At 40.3% G+C, this 20732-nt stretch overlaps 1 protein-coding gene across 29 annotated transcripts in view; it reads right to left on the reverse strand.

The window, feature by feature from the left end:
• Positions 1-233: 233 nt before the first annotated feature.
• The window catches only part of LOC108696012 (actin-binding LIM protein 1-like), a 160143-nt gene continuing 139644 nt past the window's right edge, over positions 234-20732 (reverse strand). For 12 of the 29 annotated variants that reach the window (XM_041570130.1, XM_041570122.1, XM_041570123.1 and 9 more), the window contains 10 exons: positions 20237-20284; positions 14481-14627; positions 10544-10635; positions 10202-10283; positions 9827-9891; positions 7826-7886; positions 6073-6080; positions 4651-4725; positions 2795-2875; positions 234-1917 (listed from right to left, as the gene is read on the reverse strand). In XM_041570130.1, coding sequence (XP_041426064.1) covers positions 1804-1917; positions 2795-2875; positions 4651-4725; positions 6073-6080; positions 7826-7886; positions 9827-9891; positions 10202-10283; positions 10544-10635; positions 14481-14627; positions 20237-20284 — 773 coding nt within the window. In that variant the 3' untranslated portion in view covers positions 234-1803. The remainder of the gene's footprint in view (positions 1918-2794; positions 2876-4650; positions 4726-6072; positions 6081-7825; positions 7887-9826; positions 9892-10201; positions 10284-10543; positions 10636-14480; positions 14628-20236; positions 20285-20732) is intronic. The other 17 variants (XM_041570135.1, XM_041570140.1, XM_041570125.1 and 14 more) reach the window with 3 other exon arrangements.

Genomic DNA, 20732 nt, shown 5'->3' on the forward strand with positions numbered 1-20732 from the left:
ATATCTGTTACATACTGGATAAACTCACTAATATCCCGAGATCCCGAGTTGTTATTTGAGATTGAAGTAAAAATGAGAGCGTAGCCGGGATCGCTGCTCGTCCTTATACAGATAATGCAATATATACATAATATTATGGAATGCATTTGGAATATTTTTTGTTTTGGTCTGGATGTGGAATGTGGTAGAAGAGGCAACTTGTGTCCTTTAACACAAACTAAAGAAAGCAAATATTGTCCTTTATATTTCACTTTAATGAGCGGCAGTAGAGATATATGAGTGACAGAGCAGCCCTAGACATTAAGCACCATAGCAGGGGAAGGTTTCTCACTGTCAATATCACACATACATTTCATACATCATCCTTTAATAGATCTGATACGTTATAGACATTCCTAGTGTCCGGCTATAATATATGGTAGGTGCCCAATGAGAAAGACATCTTTTTGGCCATTAGAAAGCTTTCTATCTTGACTTCAAACTCCGCTGGATTAAAACACAATTAATGCCATTCAGCCTATTCAAACAGTGGACTGTCCATGCAAACGAGAGAAAAGAAGAAACATGAAAAAAACAAGGTTAATGGAGTGTGTTCTGTCGAGAGACAATTCATTGGGAAAAAAAGAGAGTCCGAACAGTAAAGCCATTGATTTTCTTCTGCAAATCCACTGACTGGAGAAATTCCTTCAGGATTGTCAGCAGGGAAAGAGCAGGTCACTCGTCATCCATGGGAGATGCACAAAGAGCAAAATAGCCCCTTTGTCTTCCATAATTAAAATCAACTTGATTAACGTAACAGAAACCGTCACTTTAAGAGTCAACTTGATAGAATTGTCATCAACTCAGCATTTGGGGGGATGCCTGAAACCAGCTGTCCCCACCTTTGGGTGTAAGGAGGAACAACTTGATTAACCCCTCAATCCCTGCTTTGTCATTTATCTGCTGCTCTTGTCGTCATCATTTAAGGTATCTGGGAGTGAGGTCGACAAAAGCCTAATAACGCTGAGTTCATGGCCGGAAAAGTCTTTCCTGGTGGAGTCATTTATGTATTTAACAAGGCAGATTTTTCAAGCTAAGTTCTTTGTAAATCCCCCCCCCCCATTGAGGGTTCAATACAGTCTTGAACTCTTTGCAAACGGATTAAACGGGTTCCAAAAGAAGAAAAATTAAAAACATAAAAATGGCACATGAATGGGCTGCCAAAAATAAGCCGATCATACGCAATAAGACCCCGCATATGTGCAGAAAACTCACCTCATCTATCGCTATATGTGAAAGGGGGGTGTCAGGATCCCGTAGTTAAAAAAAAAAATGGGTGTGAGCATTGCCAAGAGCAAATGAAGTCGGTTAGGTTTGGTAGAAGCAGAGCTGGCACTTGATTATTACACTGCTCACATTCAGAGTGATAACCAAAGCACAGGGACTCATGTCCGGTATTTAACAGAATTTAAGGAAAAATCACTAACACAAAAAAATAAAACACACACACACACACACTGGCATCTCACGCCCCCCCCCCCATACTTCCTGGATAATATGGTGGCAGAGTGATTTCACCTGTCTGGTAGTTACAGGCGGCCATTCTCCTTGCCTAGTGGCCCCCCAGCTGAGTATTAGTGGCCCCCAGCTGAGTATTAGTAGCCCACCAACAGAGTGTCAGGGAGTTATTTGCGCCCCTGCCCATAATCCTGCCCATTGGTTCTGTCCCACATCAGATATTTTCAGATGGGGCTTCGGTATTGGATGGCGTCCCGTGGCTCGCCACGTCTGATTCTTCCCCAAAACAATATCCCGCAGAGGGAATTAGAAGAGTTTGGCTCTTTTCTTCAATTCGTTGCGTCTCCAGAGAGGCAGTTTATCAAATTCCTGTATGGTCATCCTAAAGATTTCTTGAAAGATTTCAGGGGCAAGATGGCGCTGCAAGCAGAAGCACAAAAGTCATTTCTTGTTTCTATTGGTAACGGAGCTTTGTGGGAAATGCACAAGTGTTGGTATCAAATATCCATCGTATGTGTCTATGGCATTGTGTAACGAGTTACTTGGGCTCTTTGTCCAGGGCAGAAACTAGGGGTAGGTAAAAGAGGGTACAACAGTAGGGGGGCACTAAGCATGTACCTCTTTTGCCTTCGGGACCTTGCCCCTCCTCCAGGGGTGTAACTACAGAGGAAGCAGACCCTGTGGCTGCAGGGGGGTCCAGGAGGTATATGGGCCCCATGAGGCCCTTAATAATGAGCAATTTCAACATATATTGATAAAAAAAGGACAACCTCTGGATATGTTGGGGTCCTAAAATTAATTTGCTGTGGGACCCAGTATCAATACTGCCCTTCTCCTGCTCATCAATTAACCTCAACCCTGATGCATCGTCACTGCTTTTATTCAGGGGCTCCTTCCGTGACATGTGCTGGGGGCCGAGGGTTGCCCCCTTTAGTTGCCCTCACATTACAACTTCAGAACATAATCAAGTGTCACCCAATCAAATGCCAGCATTACTGCACAGCTGCTAATTGATTGCTAGGTGGTAATTGACAGGTGATAATTTCCACGGCATATACAGTGATGTCCAACTTGTGTCCCTCTACCAAAGTTGGAGGGTTCCAGGTTAGACATCCCTGACTTTCATAGATTTGTTTCCGCTTAGGAAGAAGTCCCATCTTTGCCAAGCCCCCCCCCCTTCACTAGAGTACACAGGATTTTCATCACATTCACTAAATTAAAAGGGAAGTGTGGGTTCATGAGTAGAGTATTCAGTAGTCCATGGTTCTACAATGTGACATAATGAAGCAGAACTAACCTCCAGTCTGGTTCTGTCGATATCCCTTTGGATCTTGTTGCGTGCCCTGTTGGTGCTGACAAGCATCTCATAGGGGAAAATCTGAGATAAACAAGAAGAGACTGTAAATCTAACAAAATCAGGACTAATAGGTAGGGATACACTGAATACAGGATTTGGTTCGGGATTCGGCCTTTTTCACCAGGATTCTGCTGAATCCTTGTGCCTGGCTGAACCAAATCAGATTTTGCATATGCAAATTAGGGTCAGGAAGAGAAATAATGTGAGTTTTCATCACAAAACAAGGAAGTAACATTTTTTTCCACTTTTTCCTTTCCTGCCCCTAATTTGCATATGCACATTAGGATTCAGATTCAGTTAGGTATTAGGACGAATATTTCACAAAGGATTCAGGGATTCGGCCAAATCCCAAATAGTGGATTCAGAATCCCTACTAATGGAAAACACATACATATATATGTTGGCCGGCTGAGGCTGATTAACGACTCCCTTCTGGAACTGTGAAGCTGACGGCGCACAAACGTCTTTCCTTAAAGGAACTTCTAACGCTTTGACAAACACCTGCCTATGGGACCTGATTGAGTCTGAAAAACTTTATCCCAAAAAAATCTGCTGTTTACGCATGTTGACAATGAGGGGCACATTTACTTAGCTCGAGAGAAGGATTCGAATGAAAAAAAACTTTGAATTTGGAAAGGTTTTTTTTGGGTACTTCAACCATCGAATAGGCTACTTCAACCTTCGACTATGACTCGAACGATTCGAAGTAAAAATCGACTATTTGACCATTCGATTGTCGAAGTACTGTCTCTTTAAAAAAAACTTTGACTACCTACTACCTACCTACCACTTTAAACCTACCGAGCATCAATGTTAGCTTATGGGGACCTTCCCCATAGGTTTTCTAAGCTTTTTTTTTTGATTGAAGGGAAATCGTTCGATCGATGGATTAAAATCTTTCGAATCGTTCGATTGTTCTATCGAAAGTATTTGCGGTAAATCCTTCAACTTCGATATTCAAACTCGAAGGATTTTACTCCGATGGTTGAATATCGAGGGTTAATTAACCCTCGATATTCGACCCTTAGTAAATGTGCCCCTAAAAGTTGCCATACATGTAACAATCTGCTGGCCTGGACCTTTTGTCGAAGAGCTGATCTTTAGACTTTGGCTGTCGGCCATGGGACACATACACTGACCATTGTTGCCTTTGGCCAAGTTAATACTCTGCCAACCTTGGTCAATATCTGATCAGGCCGAACTGGATATCAGCGAATGAAGGGATAGTTTTAATGCAGGAAATTTAAATATGTTGAGTACAATTTTATATGCACCAAATCCAATTAGAAAATTCTCCAAAGCAGATGTGTCTAAATACCGAACCAAAGCTAGACTTCCATATTCAAGTCTTTGGGCCTTTTGCTGCCCAGTTTTTTATAACTGCATGACAACAAGGGTCCAGATATGGGTACAGGGATTAGGTTTAACACAAAACCTCATATACAGTATCTATCTATATATATATATATATATATATATGTATCCATCAGCAGACACACTCTAATCCACATTTTCTGTGTTATTGTGGGTGCTGGATCAAATCTTTAATGTATAATTCTTAACACAGAACCGCACTCCAAATTTTATATATATATATTGTCTGTAGGCCACCTGCCCAAATGCTCCTGGATCAACTAAAGATAAATGTGTGAGGTTTTTGTCTTGCCAAGCCCACCTGTTAACAAGCTGTAAGATTGTTTTTTATGCACAGAATAAACCCTACCAAGAGCCCCACCATGTTGCCAAACACCACTAGCGATGTTAGAGGAAGGGAAAGATGCACCACAACCACTTGCCTTTGGCTCCAACATGTTAGGCATAGAGACGCCCCTATCCATTCTCATTGCAGGAACGTGGCCATCTGGTAGCGACTACGTGGAAAAACATTTAGAAAAGCACTAGTTACACATAAAGCAGGGAGGGTAAGTCAGACTTTTCTAGGCGCCATATGCAGGGGGCAGTTAGGCATGCATCAAGGGTAGGCCTATAAAGCCATAGTTAGAGCTGTTTAATTAGTGGAACATGATAAAGCCCCTCGACTGTAGCAGCGGCATTTGGCACAAAAAGAAGCCCAATAGCTGCAGTAGCCAGAGCCACCAAGCAAGGATTGGCTTCCATGATAGCCTCCAGCTTGCCACCTGCCAGGGCTCTGCTATGTTAGCCACCCATATTGGAATTCTATTATATATCCCGACCCACAGCAGTTGGAAATTATAGAGATTCCCCCTGGAAATTCAACAGAGAGACCAAAGCTTATTATTACACTTGGGCCTGTGCTGTGATTTGGACATGAAAAATAACAGACTAAAGAACAACTGCATTTGTATGGTTTAAAGGGGACATTAACCTTAAAAAATACGATTTTAGAATTGTATAGCCAGAAGAAATCAAGTAATTCTTAAGGTTTTTGAATTGTTTACATTTTATTACAGTCAGTGGCCACCGGCTTCGTTTTAGACTCTCTGGTCAGGAACTCTACCAGATAATTCTCCACAGCACCACTATTAGTATTTGTACTTTTATGTGGGATGGGGGACTTAGCCTATGCACCTAGGGGTTGGGCAGGAATGTTAATCTCTCAGCACAGAAGCAAAAGAAGTGTGATCATTGTCTGTACAGAAATAAACTATAAAACAGGGATCCAAAATAATTTTTTTCCTCAAGGCACAGTTAAGTGTAAGAAATTCAAGCCAACTATGAAAATAGTTTCTGGGAGCGCTAAACACAGTCTGTGATTGGCTATTTGGCATCCCCATGTCGACTGCTGACCTGGGTCAGGCACATTTGGTAATACATGTAGAATTAAGGGTACATCACACAAAAATCACTAATAAAAGTAGAGGATAAAGCAGGGACAAGAGATACATGTGTTAAAGTTAAACTAAAGGGGGGAGAAGATGAATAATATAATATGAAAGTGTAGGGAAGAAAAAAGATCAGAGCGGAAAGTGGTGGTTCAGAGGTTTCAGTTGTTGACCGACTTAATATTAGTATCAAAAGAGGGGCCTTCAAAAGAATGAATATGTTTACTTTAGAGGAATAGCACCAGAAGATCTGGACGTATACATTAGTGGATATAACGCATGTATTACACACACACATACATACATGCAGGGGCCGGATATACACAAGGTACTTGTATAGGTGCACCCACCCTCATTAACCCAAAAGGGCGCTGGTTTTAAAGAACAAAGAATAGTTAATTAAGAAACACCTACCTGATAATCTGAAAAGAAAAAAGGGAAATATTAGTAGTAGTAGTAATAATGGTATAAAACACAGATATAATGAACACACTGGATATACATGGGCCCATAAAAGATGCCACCTTGGCCCCTGCTTATTGGTCTGTGTATGAAAACCTCCCGATGGCCTTCCCAAATCAGTGGTATACCCAATTGGCAGATTAAAAAATCCTCTCAATGCAGGTCAGGACTGCAATGGTGTGATCCTTTCCTGATGTGTTTCCCTAGGCCTGCATTAGGATCTGATCATTGTCGTGGGGGCCAACCAATCACATCAGCCCTATTTGACCCACCATAAGATTAGCGACATATTCGTTTACAGAAATATTGTATATGTAGACTAGTGTTGACTCCAGGCTGCCCTTCATTTCCAGGGTCCCTGAGTTGTAGTGCAACAAGAGTTTGGGAGCTTTAGATTGGACAACATATATCTATCTATCTATCTATATATATATATATATATATATATATATAGTTCTACAAGAGCAGTGACCAGCTCCATGTTGTAGCTCCCACCCCCTCCAACTATAGTCAGGTGATCCCACTGGTGTCTAATAAAAGGGCAGCCAAGTTTGGGAGTTTTACTTTGAAAGCAGCTAGTAAGTTGCAGGTAAAACGTATTCGTCCCTTTTATAAAATGTATAATTAAACCATAGAATTCTTAATGAATCAGATGAAAATTGAGCGTAGGACTGGCCAGATATGGGATGAGTGTGACGTAGTTGTTCAGCTTAAATATATTGTAATATATGGACAAACAATCCCTGTTTTGTTTAAAGGGTAAGGCATTTTTCAGTAGCAGTAGCACAAAATGTCTCTGTCTTAAATATATTGATAATGGGTTGAGTGCAGAGGAATCTTGTATTTGTCTATATATATATATATATATATATATATATATATATATATATATATATATATATATATATATATATATATATATATATGGGTATATTTATCAAAAAATTTACGTTAGATATCACCACAGTCCACTACAGTGAAATACCAGCACTATCCATTCATTTCTATGGGATTTTTAAAGGTGTATTCATCAAAGGGTGAAAGTGAAAGTTCACCATTTGATAAATACTTTAAAGATCCCATAGAAATTAATTGAGAGAGGCGGTATTTCAAGTTAGTGGACTGTGGAGATCTCTTTGATATATATACCCCCAAAGAGAGAGAAAGAGAGGAATACCAGTAACAGATGCACTATATTTATCAAAAAGTGAAGTTAGAGATCACCACAGTCCTCTAGGGTGAATTTCAGCCACTCTCCCTTCATTTCTATGGGATTTTTAAAAGAGTATTTATCAATGGGTGAAATTGAAAGTTAATCCTTTGATGAATACGCCATTTTTTTAAAATCGCATAGAAATGAATGGAGAGTGGCGGAATTTCACTCTAGAGGACTGTGGTGATCTCTAACTTCACTTTATGATAAATATACCCCCTGAACTTCATAATATGATGAAAAAAAGTGAAATTTATTTCCAATATTTCTGTCCCTTTTGGGGACATATCAAGACATATCCCAAAAGGGACCGAAATGTTGACAATAAATTTCACTTTTTTTTTTTACCATATTATGAAGTCCAGAAGTGCGTCTGTTACTGGGATTCTTATCTATGATACGCAGGGCAGCATTCTGGCATGAAGTAATGATTAATGGAGTGCACCATGATCGTGGATTATATATATATATATATATATATGAATAACTCACCTCGAATGTCTGCACTTATATCCCCGTAACTGTCATATTGGCCAAAGTCAGTTGAGACCGGCTACATAAGAGAGAGAAGAGAAAGGGCATGATTTTATATATATATATATATATATACATACAGTGACAAACAGCTCATAATAAACCTCACCTATTTCCAAACCCCAAGCAAGCATCCCAAATTGGTCAGCTGTTTGTAAGCAAGCATCTCATTGGTTGGTTGGTATGGATGATTAGACCCCCAGCAAACCTTCTACCTTTTATTACATTACCACTATTTTTAGCCTAAGATCCCATGGGTGACTTGGATAGTACCGATTGGTCACTAAAGTACAAATAAATTCACCCACTATCAATAATGAAACATTCTGCACCCATGGTTTGTGACAGTATTGCTCCATGAGAATAGTCCTGCTTCATTATGTGATAACATGACTGTGGATTTCTTCCTAATATTAGCACTGGGAATTTCCCAGGAATATGGCACCTCCAAAAATAAATGTAGATGATGATGATGATGAAATGTGTTCAGAGACAAACACATACACTTAACTATCCTAACCGTAATACAGGCAGAGTGGCATCCAAATTTCAGAGCATCCAAAGTGTCCCACCTCAACCTGAGCTAGATAAACAAAAATCTGATTTTCTTCTAAATTAAATATTTAGAGGTGATGGAACACACAGCATTACCTTATATTTATTTTCAACACTCATCCCCTCTTGCCCTGCAGGAACTGCCATGGCTTATACGAAATCAGAGATTTGGCCAGGAATGTTTATTGCATCAAATGTTTCTATATATCTGTAACCTTGTTATGAGCTGAGGGGGCCCAGTCTGAAGGCCAGTTAGGGGGAGATTTGGGGTGAGTGCTTATTTGTACCCTGGATACCCCTGGAACTATAGCAGGGTGACACCCCAATGTTTCTATATATCTGTAACCTTGTTATGAGCTGAGGGGGCCCAGTCTGAAGGCCAGTTAGGGGGAGATTTGGGGTGAGTGCTTATTTGTACCCTGGATACCCCTGGAACTATAGCAGGGTGACACCCCAATGTTTCTATCTATCTGTAACCTTGTTATGAGCTGAGGGGGCCCAGTCTGAAGGCCAGTTAGGGGGAGATTTGGGGTGAGTGCTTATTTGTACCCTGGATACCCCTGGAACTATAGCAGGGTGACACCCCAATGTTTCTATCTATCTGTAACCTTGTTATGAGCTAAGGGGGCCCAGCCTGAAGGCCAGTTAGGGGGAGATTTGGGGTTAGTGTTTATGTGTACCCTGGGTACCCCTGGAACCATAGCAGGGTGACACCCCAATGTTTCTACATATCTGTAACCTTGTTATAAGCTAAGGGGGCCCAGTCTGAAGGCCAGTTAGGGGGAGATTTAGGGTGAGTGCTTATTTGTACCCTGGGTACCCCTGGAACTATAGCAGGGTGACACCCCATTGTTTCTATATATCTGTAACATTGTGATGAGCTAAGGGGGCCCAGCCTGAAGGCCAGTTAGGGGGAGATTTGGGGTGAGTGTTTATTTGTGCCCTGGGTACCCCTGGAACTATAGCAGGGTGACACCCCAATGTTTCTATATATCTGTAACCTTGTTATGAGCTAAGGGGGCCCAGTCTGAAGGTCAGTTAGGGGGAGATTTGGGGTGTTTATTTGTGCCCTGGGTACCCCTGGAACTATAGCAGGGTGACACTCCAATGTTTCTATATATCTGTAACCTTGTTATGAGCTAAAGGGGCCCAGTCTGAAGGTCAGTTAGGGGGAGATTTGGGGTGAGTGTTTATTTGTGCCCTGGGTACCCCTGGAACTATAGCAGGGTGATACCCCAATGTTTCTATATATCTGTAACCTTGTTATGAGCTAAAGGGGCCCAGTCTGAAGGACAGTTAGGGGGAGATTTGGGGTGAGTGTTTATTTGTGCCCTGGGTACCCCTGGAACTTTAGGAGGGTGACTGTTACCCCAATGTTAACATATTATGCCAAGTGTTTCTTACCCGGTGGAGTCCATTTCTTCCATAGCCAGGGAGGGAGGAGGTTTTGGAAGAATCAGAATGTAGATCTAAGGAGACAGAAAATAGATTTGTTTTGACTAATAATAGACTTCAAAGCAGTTTGTACTTGGTGTGTTGGTGCAGAGAAAAATGGGCGTGGGTTAGTTGTGTGTAGGTGGAGATACAAGCGGATGAGATACAGGGTTGTTTGGCTTGAAATAAAAATGGGTGTAGGACACTGGGGTGTGTTTGGGTGGATATAAAAATGGGAGTGGGAAACTGGTCTGTGTATGGTGATAATATGGGTGGGGCATACAGTTCTGTGTGGGCCCAGGGTATAAAGAGAAGGGATAATATGGGAGGAGCTTTGGCACTTACAGTCGTATCGGTGGGAAGAATGAGACCGCTCTCTACTCTCTTTCTCTTCTTTCAGTATCAGCTGACCCAGACCTGAGTTTAACTAAAATAGAATACAAGACAACAATAGATTTAATACATATGGGTTGGAGTTGTCACATTATTTCCAGTAGACAGTACAGTATGGGGTATAGCTAATTATGCACAAGGAATAATACATATTTGTGAGCCTTCAGTTGGACAGTCTCCATTACTATAATAGATAGCAGATTTGTTGTGACACTGGTAGTTTTGTGATGCCCACAAAGAACATGATGGTCCTCTCACCCACCGGGATGTACTACCTTCTGACCAGGACCTCACCTTCAGTAGCTGCTCCTCATGAAGCTGTCTGCGTTTCTGCAGTTCTTCATCATCCTCCTCCCGAGCACTAGACCGTCTCCTGGAATCAGAACCTGAATCCGGGAAATCACAAGGATATTCACTGTGATATTCATTTCTCAACTACAAGCGCATCTGCCCCCTTCTGTCTCTTGTATACAATTCCCAACTGGGCCACCGTTGTTCATATTTATTTTATGTATTTCTCAATGAGGGATGATTTTATCTGCGTTATAAAAGGATAAAGACTCAGGCCGAGTCAGGAAGTGTCTAAAAACAGGGTCACTTTTAGCTGCACTAGAACTTAGGGCCAAAGGGAGTTTTTGCAGGACCCCAATTATGTAAAGTAGAACCATCCCATCTATGGACCATTCCACTACTGTCTCCATCTTACCCTGCTGTCTCCAAATTTCTGCATCCCCCTCCCTTTCCCAGGGATACTATGACAATTAACATTCAGGAACTCAGGAGTTTTTGAAGCTAAATAACGTTTAAACTGAGCTAAAGAAGATTCCAAAGCTTCTAAACTGAGATTAATGAAGAGTTTGTTTAAGTGTAAATGTTAAATGATATTTATTCTCTTGTTAAGAAATTCAGGAGAAGTACTTAATAAGATATAAATATTATTGTTATTGTGCCCCCTTCGGAGGCTTGAGGGCTTCCTCTGCTCAGTGTATATGACGGGGGCAAAACTGCTTAAAAAACATATTTAAACAATTTGTTGGCAACAAATAAGAATTTCATAGATAAGTTGTCTACACACGCACAGATTTGTCACGCAATCTGGCTTACTACACAACTGTACAGTCGTCTGTTCATATGAGGTTTCTTAACACAATCGATATGAGTGGTCAAACCTTAGTATTACTGACCCAAAGCCCATCAGTCAGAATGGAGAAGCAGACCAATCAGCAACCTGATTTTGTGTGTATGGCCAATCAGGTTGTTCACCTTCCAAACACTTTTTCAGTTGAGCTGTTTTCAAACTCTTCTCCAGAAATAAAGACTTTCCATTTTTTATTTTTTACTGTTTTTCCAAAATCTAAGTTTAAAGTTTGTGTCTCTGGTGATTGAGTCTGGCAGCTCAGTAATTCAGGTGCAGATTCTAAACTTTTTTTTGCAACATTTAGTTGATACATTTCTCAGCAGCATCTCTGGAGTATTAGCAACTATTGTATCCAAAAAACACAAAGTAGTGCTACACACACACTCTCTCACCGCTCTTTGCAGCGTCGGGTGCCGTCTGTGACCCTGTCTGCCCAGGTCTGGTTCACGTACAAGAAAATACTTCAGCAGCACTCCGATTATGGTGAAAAAATTGGAACTTTATTCGTGCCTCAAGCTAAGCGACGTTTCGAGCCCTTCCAGCCCTTTATCAAGCTTGATAAAGGGCTGGAAGGGCTCGAAACGTCGCTTAGCTTGAGGCACGAATAAAGTTCCAATTTTTTCACCATAATCGGAGTGCTGCTGAAGCAACTATTGTATCAATTCTAACAGCTGCCTTTAAAGGGGAACTCCACAAAAACATAACTTAAGCTTTTTGAAAAGTAAACATAATCTCAATTAAAAGATATGCAGACTTTTCATGATTTTTAATGGTTTCTGTCAGTTCCCTAAGCCCAGCCCCCTGCTCTCCTGCTGATCTGTCTGACTACTTTGCTGAGCTGTCTGACTAATGTTACTTTGTATCAACAACCATCTGTCCTCAGCCTGCATCCTCCAAACCCCACAATTCCCGATAAGGAATAAGGAAAGGAACATCCCAGTGCAATGCATTGTGGGTTATGTAGTTCCTGCATGCTGTCTGTAAGCTGTGGAGAAGTTGTTACAATTTGTAACATCATTGTTTAGTCCCTCCTTCCCTGCCAGGATTTCAAATGATGCAGAAAGAGAACAGCTGGATTTCAGCATAGAAAATGGCTTTTATTCATACTTTTTGACAAAACAGGTAACTGTGATGGGTATATTAGGGGTTTCTGGCCTTTTTACCAAATTTTGGTTTGGAAGCCAAATGGTTTGGAAGCCTTTATGAAACTCAGGGATTCTGCTCAGCAGGGACAAAGTAAAGAAATGTATCAACTAAATGTATCAATTTAAAACAGTTGAGGGTCGGCGACCCCCCTCGAGCTGCTTTAGAAAGGTAAAAAATTAGATTTACACTTCAATAATGGTCACAAATAGAAAGTGGTTGGAAAAAAGTCTTTATTTCTGGTGAACTGTCTGAAACCAACTGAACTGAAAAAAGTTTTGGAAGGTGAACTTCCCCTTTAACATGGGCTGTGTCCCAACAGTAGAGGGGCCACTTGGAAGGGGGAAGAATATACATACTTAATACAGTATAATAATCATTTCAGTAGCTACCTTCAGCTGCATAGGGGATGCTGAACCTTGTAGTTAACAACAGCTGAGGGGTTGCAGTTTGGACATTCCTTAATTATGTAATTCATGCTCCTTAGATGGGGCCCCAAGCTGGCCTGCATTGCTAGGGGCCCCTCTTTCCTAAACCTTTTCCTAGGCCCACTCCCACAAATAGAGATTCCAGCATTAGGACGTAGAAGCTCCTGCCACTGACCCTCAAGTCTGTCCTCTTGTGCAGAACTACAATAAATAGTGTGACCCTTACAGACTAAGGAGCTGGGCTGTACAAAGAAATGGAAATATTTGTACTTTATGAATAAACATTAAAGCAACAATAAATACAAAAAGTCCTTTTATTTTTAAGTTAAAGAAGAAGGAAGTCCTTAGATTTAAAATAGTTTTTTTTTTAAATCCAAATCAGAGGAGAAAAATAATTCTTCCGTTAAACCCAGTATTTTACACAAGAGTTTTAGTGGTATATTGTGCATGAGTTTTCTGATCAGTTTGAGGCAAAGCAACATGACTAGACTTTCCCCTGCTCACTAAATTCATTTTCTGTATGTTATAGAATGGCTAATTTTAAGCAACTTTCCATTGGCCTTAATTTTTTCTTTTTTTATAGTTTCTTAATTATTTGTTTTCTTCTTCTGATTCTTTCCATCTTTCAAATGGGGGGTCAATCTCCTACTCATTTTCCAGTCTCTTATTCAAATCAACGCAATTGCTGAAATTGCAAACTGGAAAACTGCTGAATAAAAAAGCTAAATAACTCAAAAACCACAAATAATAAAAAATGAAAGCAAATTGCAAATTGTCTCAGAATATCACTCTCTCTATCATAAGGTGAACAACCCCTTTAAAGGAATGAGTTGTCAATCCTTAACGAAAATATTTATTGGGTTTCAGAGCTACCGGCAGGGCACTGTATGTAGATGAATGGGTGGACATAATTAATGAATGGACACATGAACATCTATGTTAAGGACAGGACAATGGAAGAGGCAGCTTTTCAGTGAACAAACTCAAGTGCTTCAGTCTCAGCTCTCTTTAAGGACTTTTTGAGTATCAATTTACGGCAAAACCCCCATGAAAATCAAGATTTCGTTGCCTCGTGTGGCCTTTAAAACCGAACACATATGGAATCCACAGCCTGCATGGCTAATTAGCAATTCATTTCGATGCATGTTGCAGACTGAACTGATTTATGTGCAGCCATGCATTATAATTAATTGCTAATTAAACATGCAGGCTGTGGATTCCATATGTGTTCGGTTTGAAAGGGGTGAGGTGGCAAACCTAACGTGGCCACTGATGGCTCAAAAAGGTCTTACATTACATTTCGGGGGGTTACATTGCATTACAATACCTTGAAATAAAACAAACATACTGATATGTATATGTAACAAGCATGGGTGCTACAGTTGAGCATGGAAGGGACACCTGGACCACCTCAATTCCATGACTCATTAGTGCTGACTAATGAGAGCTTTCTATTACCTCTCCCATGTAGTTTCAGGCAGCAGCATGTAGTTTCAGAGTAACATTGATTTATTTGGCATACCTATGGCAGCAAGAGAAGGTGGGCCGGGCCAGTAATCTGTCTCAATCTTTGGGACCTCATTGGGTGCCGGTGCGTGAGCGGCCGGGAACTTGGAGGACTTGATGATATCCTCGGACTCGCTGTTCTGTGCTGCCAAAGCAGCTGCATCTAGATGGGATTAGGGTTCACTTTATAAATTGCAATGCAGGAGCAAAAGGGTTAAATTGTGCCCTCCCGTGTCGCCAATCCATGTGCACCAGAAAGTGTCAGACGCTAGAGAATGGCATGTTCCATCACTACACTGTATAATGATGGTGTCCTTTATTGTGTCCATCAAACACTGCATTTTTAATATTTATAACAAACAAGAAAAAGTTGTGCTCACCACTAATTTTTAAAAACATTAGGTGGGGGTGCAATGGGGCTGTGACCACAAAATACATATAAACAAATACAAGATAATATATTATCAATAATATATTATCAATATATTTAAGACAGTGACATTTTGTGCATACTGCTACTGAAAAATGCCTTACCCTTTAAGCAAAACAGGGATTGTTTGACACTGCTTGCGGCTTTTAAGAGAGAGTGATGCGTCAAACTAACGCCCATTTTTAAAAAATTGTAAGGATGTAAAAATAGTAGTAAAAATATATGTATAGGTGCACACTTGGAAAGCGTATATATATATATATATATATATATATATATATATATATATTAGGGATGCACCGAATCCAGGATTCGGCCTTTTTCAGCAGGATTCGGATTCGGCCGAATCCTTCTGCCCAGCCGAACCCGAATCCTAATTTGCATATGCAAATTAGGGGCGGGAGGGAAATTGCATGCCTTTTTGTCAGAAAAGAAGGAAGTAAAAAATGTTTTCCCCTTACCACCCCTAATTTGCATATGCAAATTAGGGTTCGGATTCGGTTCGGTATTCGGCGGAATCTTTCACGAAGGATTCGGGGGTTCGGCCAAATCCAAAAAAGTGGATTCGGTGCATCCCTAATATATATGTGTCGGTATGGGTGTAAGTAGATAAGAATAAAGGTGTAGGTTAAAGTAAGTAAAGGACAAACTAAATTAGGTGTAGTAATACGTGTAGTGAATGTGAATGAATTCTTAGTTTTACATACAACTTACTATAATGAAGCAATAGAATTCTTAATGAATCAGATGAAAATTGAGAGTAGGACTGGCCAGATATGGGATGACTTTGACGTAGTTGTTCAGCTTAAATATATTGCAATATATGGACAGACAATCCCTGTTTTGTTTAAAGGGTAAGGCATTTTTCAGTAGCAAAATGTCTCTGTCTTAAATATATTGATAATGGGTTGAGTGCAGAGGACCTCTTGTATTTTGTGGTCATATTTCATATTTATACAGAGGGGAAGAAGCTGCCATATTGCATCCCCTAGTTCAGTATAAAGGGATAGCTTAAAAACAGAAAATCAGCCAACCCTCACTACTGACTGACTCTTTAAAGGGATTCTGTCATGATTTTTATGATGTCATTTTTATTTCTAAATGACACTGTTTACACTGCAAATAATTCACTGTACAATATAAAATGTCATTCCTGAACCAGCAAGTGTATTTAGTAGTAATATTGGTGTGTAGGTGCATCTCAGGTCATTTTGCCTGGTCATGTGATTTCAGAAAGAGCCAGCACTTTAGGATGGAACTGCTTTCTGGCAGGCTGTTGTTTCTCCTACTCAATGTAACTGAATGTGTCTCAGTGGGACCTGGATTTTACGATTTAGTGCTGTTCTTAGATCTACCAGGCAGCTGTTATCTTGTGTTAGGGAGCTGCTATCTGGTTACCTTCCCATTGTTCTGTTTTAGGCTGCTGGGGGGAAAGGGAGGGGGTGATATCACTCCAACTTGCAGTACAGCAGTAAAGAGTGACTGAAGTTTATCAGAGCACAAGTAACATAACTTGGGGCAGTTGGGAAAATGACAATATGTCTAGCCACATGTCAGATTTCAAAATTAAATATAAAAAAAAAATCTGTTTACTCTTTTGAGAAATGGATTTCAGTGCAGAATTCTGCTGGAGAAGCACTATTAACTGATGCGTTTTGAAAATTTCCCATGACAGTATCCCTTTAAGTGAAAGTAAATGGAAATCAGCCCCTATGTCTATTTCACTCTGGTTCCAAACCCAAAACAGCTGCACTCAATATAAAGGCAGGAGCTGGCTAAAGAAATAAGCTCACAGTTGAGAAATTCTCTTCTGTATGGCATTAATTACTATTTGCACAGAGAAAGTGGGGAAAAGCTGTCCCCCCCAATTACACGACTCCTCTCCCACGGACTGAGCATGTGCTTTATGCGAGACGCGGTTGTGCGTTCAGTAAGGGCCCATTCCTCCCCGTGGATCGGTTGGAATATTGCAGACGACATGGCAGCCCCACAAATATTCATATTGTCTCCTAGAAAAAGCTGTTTCTGATTCCGGAATAACATTCCACTGCTGCCTATGGGAAGAGAACTGCTCAGTGGGCCATCTAAAAATGATTTTCATTTGTCTTTCTTGACTGTTTTAGGGATTAATTACTAATATGTCAATGACATATATTTAGCCTCTTATTACATCTTGCACAGGCAAAAAGCTATTCATAGTTCTCTTAATATATTAATTACTGGGAATGCACAATATAAAGCCAATTATTTGCACACGTATTAACAAATAAACCAGAAAAGCTGGTATTTATTTACATGTTATACGTTTGTGAGGTATTAATGGGTGATTTTACCATTATCATTGGGGTTAAGGGGGAAGGAAAGTCAAGGTAAGGGTTTCCCTACCAATAGGAGGCACTGAGTATGTCGTTGGTGGGGAGGAAAGGCGATTTGCCATCAGTTAAAGAAGGGTCTCTTTGCTGTAAGGACAGTAAGTTTATGGGATTCTCTACCAAGAGAGTGGAAATGAGTGATTCATTGGTGGGGAGGAAAGGAGATCTCACCATCAGCATAGGAAGGGGTTCTTTACTGTAAGGACAGTCAGGTTATGGGATTCCCTACCAAGAGAAGGAAAATGAGTGATTCATTGGTGGGGAGGAAAGGAGATCTCACCATCAGCATAGGAAGGGGTTCTTTACTGTAAGGACAGTCAGGTTATGGGATACCCTACCAAGAGAGGGGGAATGAGTGATTCATTGGTGGGGAGGAAAGGAGATCTCACCATCAGCATAGGAAGGGGTTCTTTACTGTAAGGACAGTCAGGTTATGGGATTCCCTACCAAGAGAGGGGAATGAGTGATTCATTGGTGGGAGGAAAGGAGATCTCACCATCAGCATAGGAATGGGTTCTTTACTGTAAGGACAGTCAGGTTATGGGATTCTCTACCAAGAGAGTGGAAATGAGTGATTCATTGGTGGGGAGGAAAGGAGATCTCACCATCAGCATAGGAAGGAGTTCTTTACTGTAAGGACAGTCAGGTTATGGGATTCCCTACCAAGAGAGGGGAATGAGTGATTCATTGGTGGGGAGGAAAGGAGATCTCACTATCAGCATAGGAAGGGGTTCTTTACTGTAAGGGCAGTCAGGTAATGGATTCCCTACCAAGAGAAGGAAAATGAGTGATTCATTGGTGGGGTGGAAAGGAGATTTTAGCATCATCATCATCAGCAGCAATGAAAAGGTTTCTTTACTGTAAGGGCTGTCAGGTTGTGGGCTTCCCTACCAAGGCAGGGAGAACGAGTGATTCATTGATTGGGGTGTGTGTATGGATGCTGGGTTTTCATTTGGAGGGGTTGAACTTGATGGACTTTGTCTTTTTTCAACCCAATTTAACTATGTAACTATAAGGATATTATAAGTTACCGAGGAGTTTCATGACCATATAAAAACACGAGGCCGAAGGCCGAGTGTTTTTATACAGGTCATGGAACTCCAAGGTAACTTCTAATATCCTCATATTTTGCAACTGGGGGTACTTTATTTATTATAATACACAAGTTTTAGGGAGTCATGTGACAGAAATGACATCAGAACTCACCGTTTATAACTGATGACATCAGAACTCACCGTTTATAAGGATATAATTTACAAGATATTCATGGCTTTTGTGTATTATATATCTATCTATATATATATATATATATATATATATATATATATATATATATATATATATATATATATATATATATATATATATCTATCTATATATATATCTATATATCTATATATCTATATATATATATATATTGATAGTTGCATACCTTCAGATCAAGTTGTTAGGGAAGGCTAAACTTGTGTATTTTTAACCCAACTTACTATGTTACTTTGATAAAAATAAAATAAAACAGATACCATTTACTCCTATATTTTAAGACACAGAGAAGTCCCCATCAATAAATCCCTACAACATAGAACATTCTGTAATTCACCTATTTTTAGAAACAATTCATATAGACCATTATAATTGTGAAACTGGCGCTTCCTGGCACACATGGATGGACTCAATCTGTCATCTTCCATAGAGATGCTGGTTAGTGCTTGGCATGCATCTGTGCCACATCCCAAGCACAGTAGAATACAATGGCAGCTCTAAGTCAGGCAATGCCAATCCATGCCACTCCAGCTTTTGGTGCTGAATTGTATCAATAGAAGGAAGGTCAGAGCTCACAGCTCCCTGTATCATAGCAAGAGCAAGGAGGAAAGGCATCAAGCAGAACTATAACAATAAATTAAAGGGACAGGAGGTTGGCTTGTCAGGAGGAAGCAAGGTTGGTAACATGCACAGCTACATAAGTGGGTATAACAGTGCTTACAATTAGCATTACGCTGAGTTTGATTCCCATTCTATCCCCTGGTGATCACTTCCCTTTATATGCCTATATATTTTTCCCTCAAAATGTAGGAAAGGCAGTAACGAATGTTAAAACTTTGGGAAATATATTTTAAGCACAATAGTGCCCCCTAATGGTGATCTCTTATTACTATGAAGTGAACGTGGGCCTGAGAATGATGTGAGCTAAGAATTCAGCAGCCGGAAATGGCCCTACAACTAAGCGCACAAAGGAATTCCAAGCTCCTTCAAACATGCTCTAGGGTTACTAAAAAAAAGGAGATCAATGCGTACTTACTGAGAGAATTGGACCAGGCCATGAGTTATATGTTCACATGTTAAGGGGAGGACACAGAACAAGCCATGAAACAAAATAAAACAAGACAAGGTTACAGGGAAATGAAATGAAGCGCAATGCATTCAACATTTAGATGAGGAACAGAAAACAAAAGCTGTATCCCGTCATGTTAGTCTGTTGCCGGAGCGCTAAAAATGATTTGCCATTCACTCAGCATAGCAAATAATTATTGTATTCTAGTTCACTTATGTATCCTTCTATAGGGGCCTAAACCCCCAGCATTCAAGCTAACTGCTATCATAATAAATAAATGACTGGTGACCAAGAGACACAGGACCTTAAAGTTATACCAAGAATACAGATACTTTCCAAGAAAAAGGAAACATAATCAGTGATACATAATAGTATGGATGTTTTAAAGGGAACTACGGCTAGAAGTAAGATTTTATACTGCCTAAATTTGACTTTAACTGCAGCTTGCCTTGTTCTATTAACGATGGAAAAGACACAGAGATGTGCCACTGTCCCCACACCCAATAGCATTTTAGAGAAAAACATAAGCTCAACTGGAATCCCTATGAGTAAAAGGCAAGGAATTTAAGGGATCATGCATAAAGGCCAAGCTAAAGTCGGTCTTTTTTCAAATCCCCAGCAGTGCAGAATGGCTTTACCGTATTGCTTGTAGATTGGAGGCTTCCTGTAAATGTTAATGCCTTGATCTGTGGGATTGAAACAAGAAAAGCCGTTAGTAGTAAATCATATGGCTAAACAGAGGGAGAAGGGAGAGTAAAACACATAGACTGTAACATGAGAAAGACAAAACATACACGTTTGAGTCAAGGAGCACACAGGGGTAGCAACATAGGAAAGAGATTAGGAGACTGTAACACAGAATGAGGACAGACATAAGGATGAGTAGAGACATACAAAATGTAACATAGGAAACAAAGTAGACAGATAAGGTTGAGTAGAGAACACGCTAGCATACGTATATACATTGTATCATGGAAAAGAGAAGAAAGAGATAGAGTAGTAGAGCACCCAAGGCAAATAGACTGTAACATGGGAATGAGGGCAGACAGATAAGGTTGAATAGTGGTGAATTCTTGAGTATAAACATTGTAACATGGCTATCAGTCAGAGGGCCCTATACACTGGCTTTGCACT

Source organism: Xenopus laevis, chromosome 7L (assembly GCF_017654675.1).
Source record: "Xenopus laevis strain J_2021 chromosome 7L, Xenopus_laevis_v10.1, whole genome shotgun sequence".
In the NCBI taxonomy this organism is placed as follows: domain Eukaryota; kingdom Metazoa; phylum Chordata; class Amphibia; order Anura; family Pipidae; genus Xenopus; species Xenopus laevis.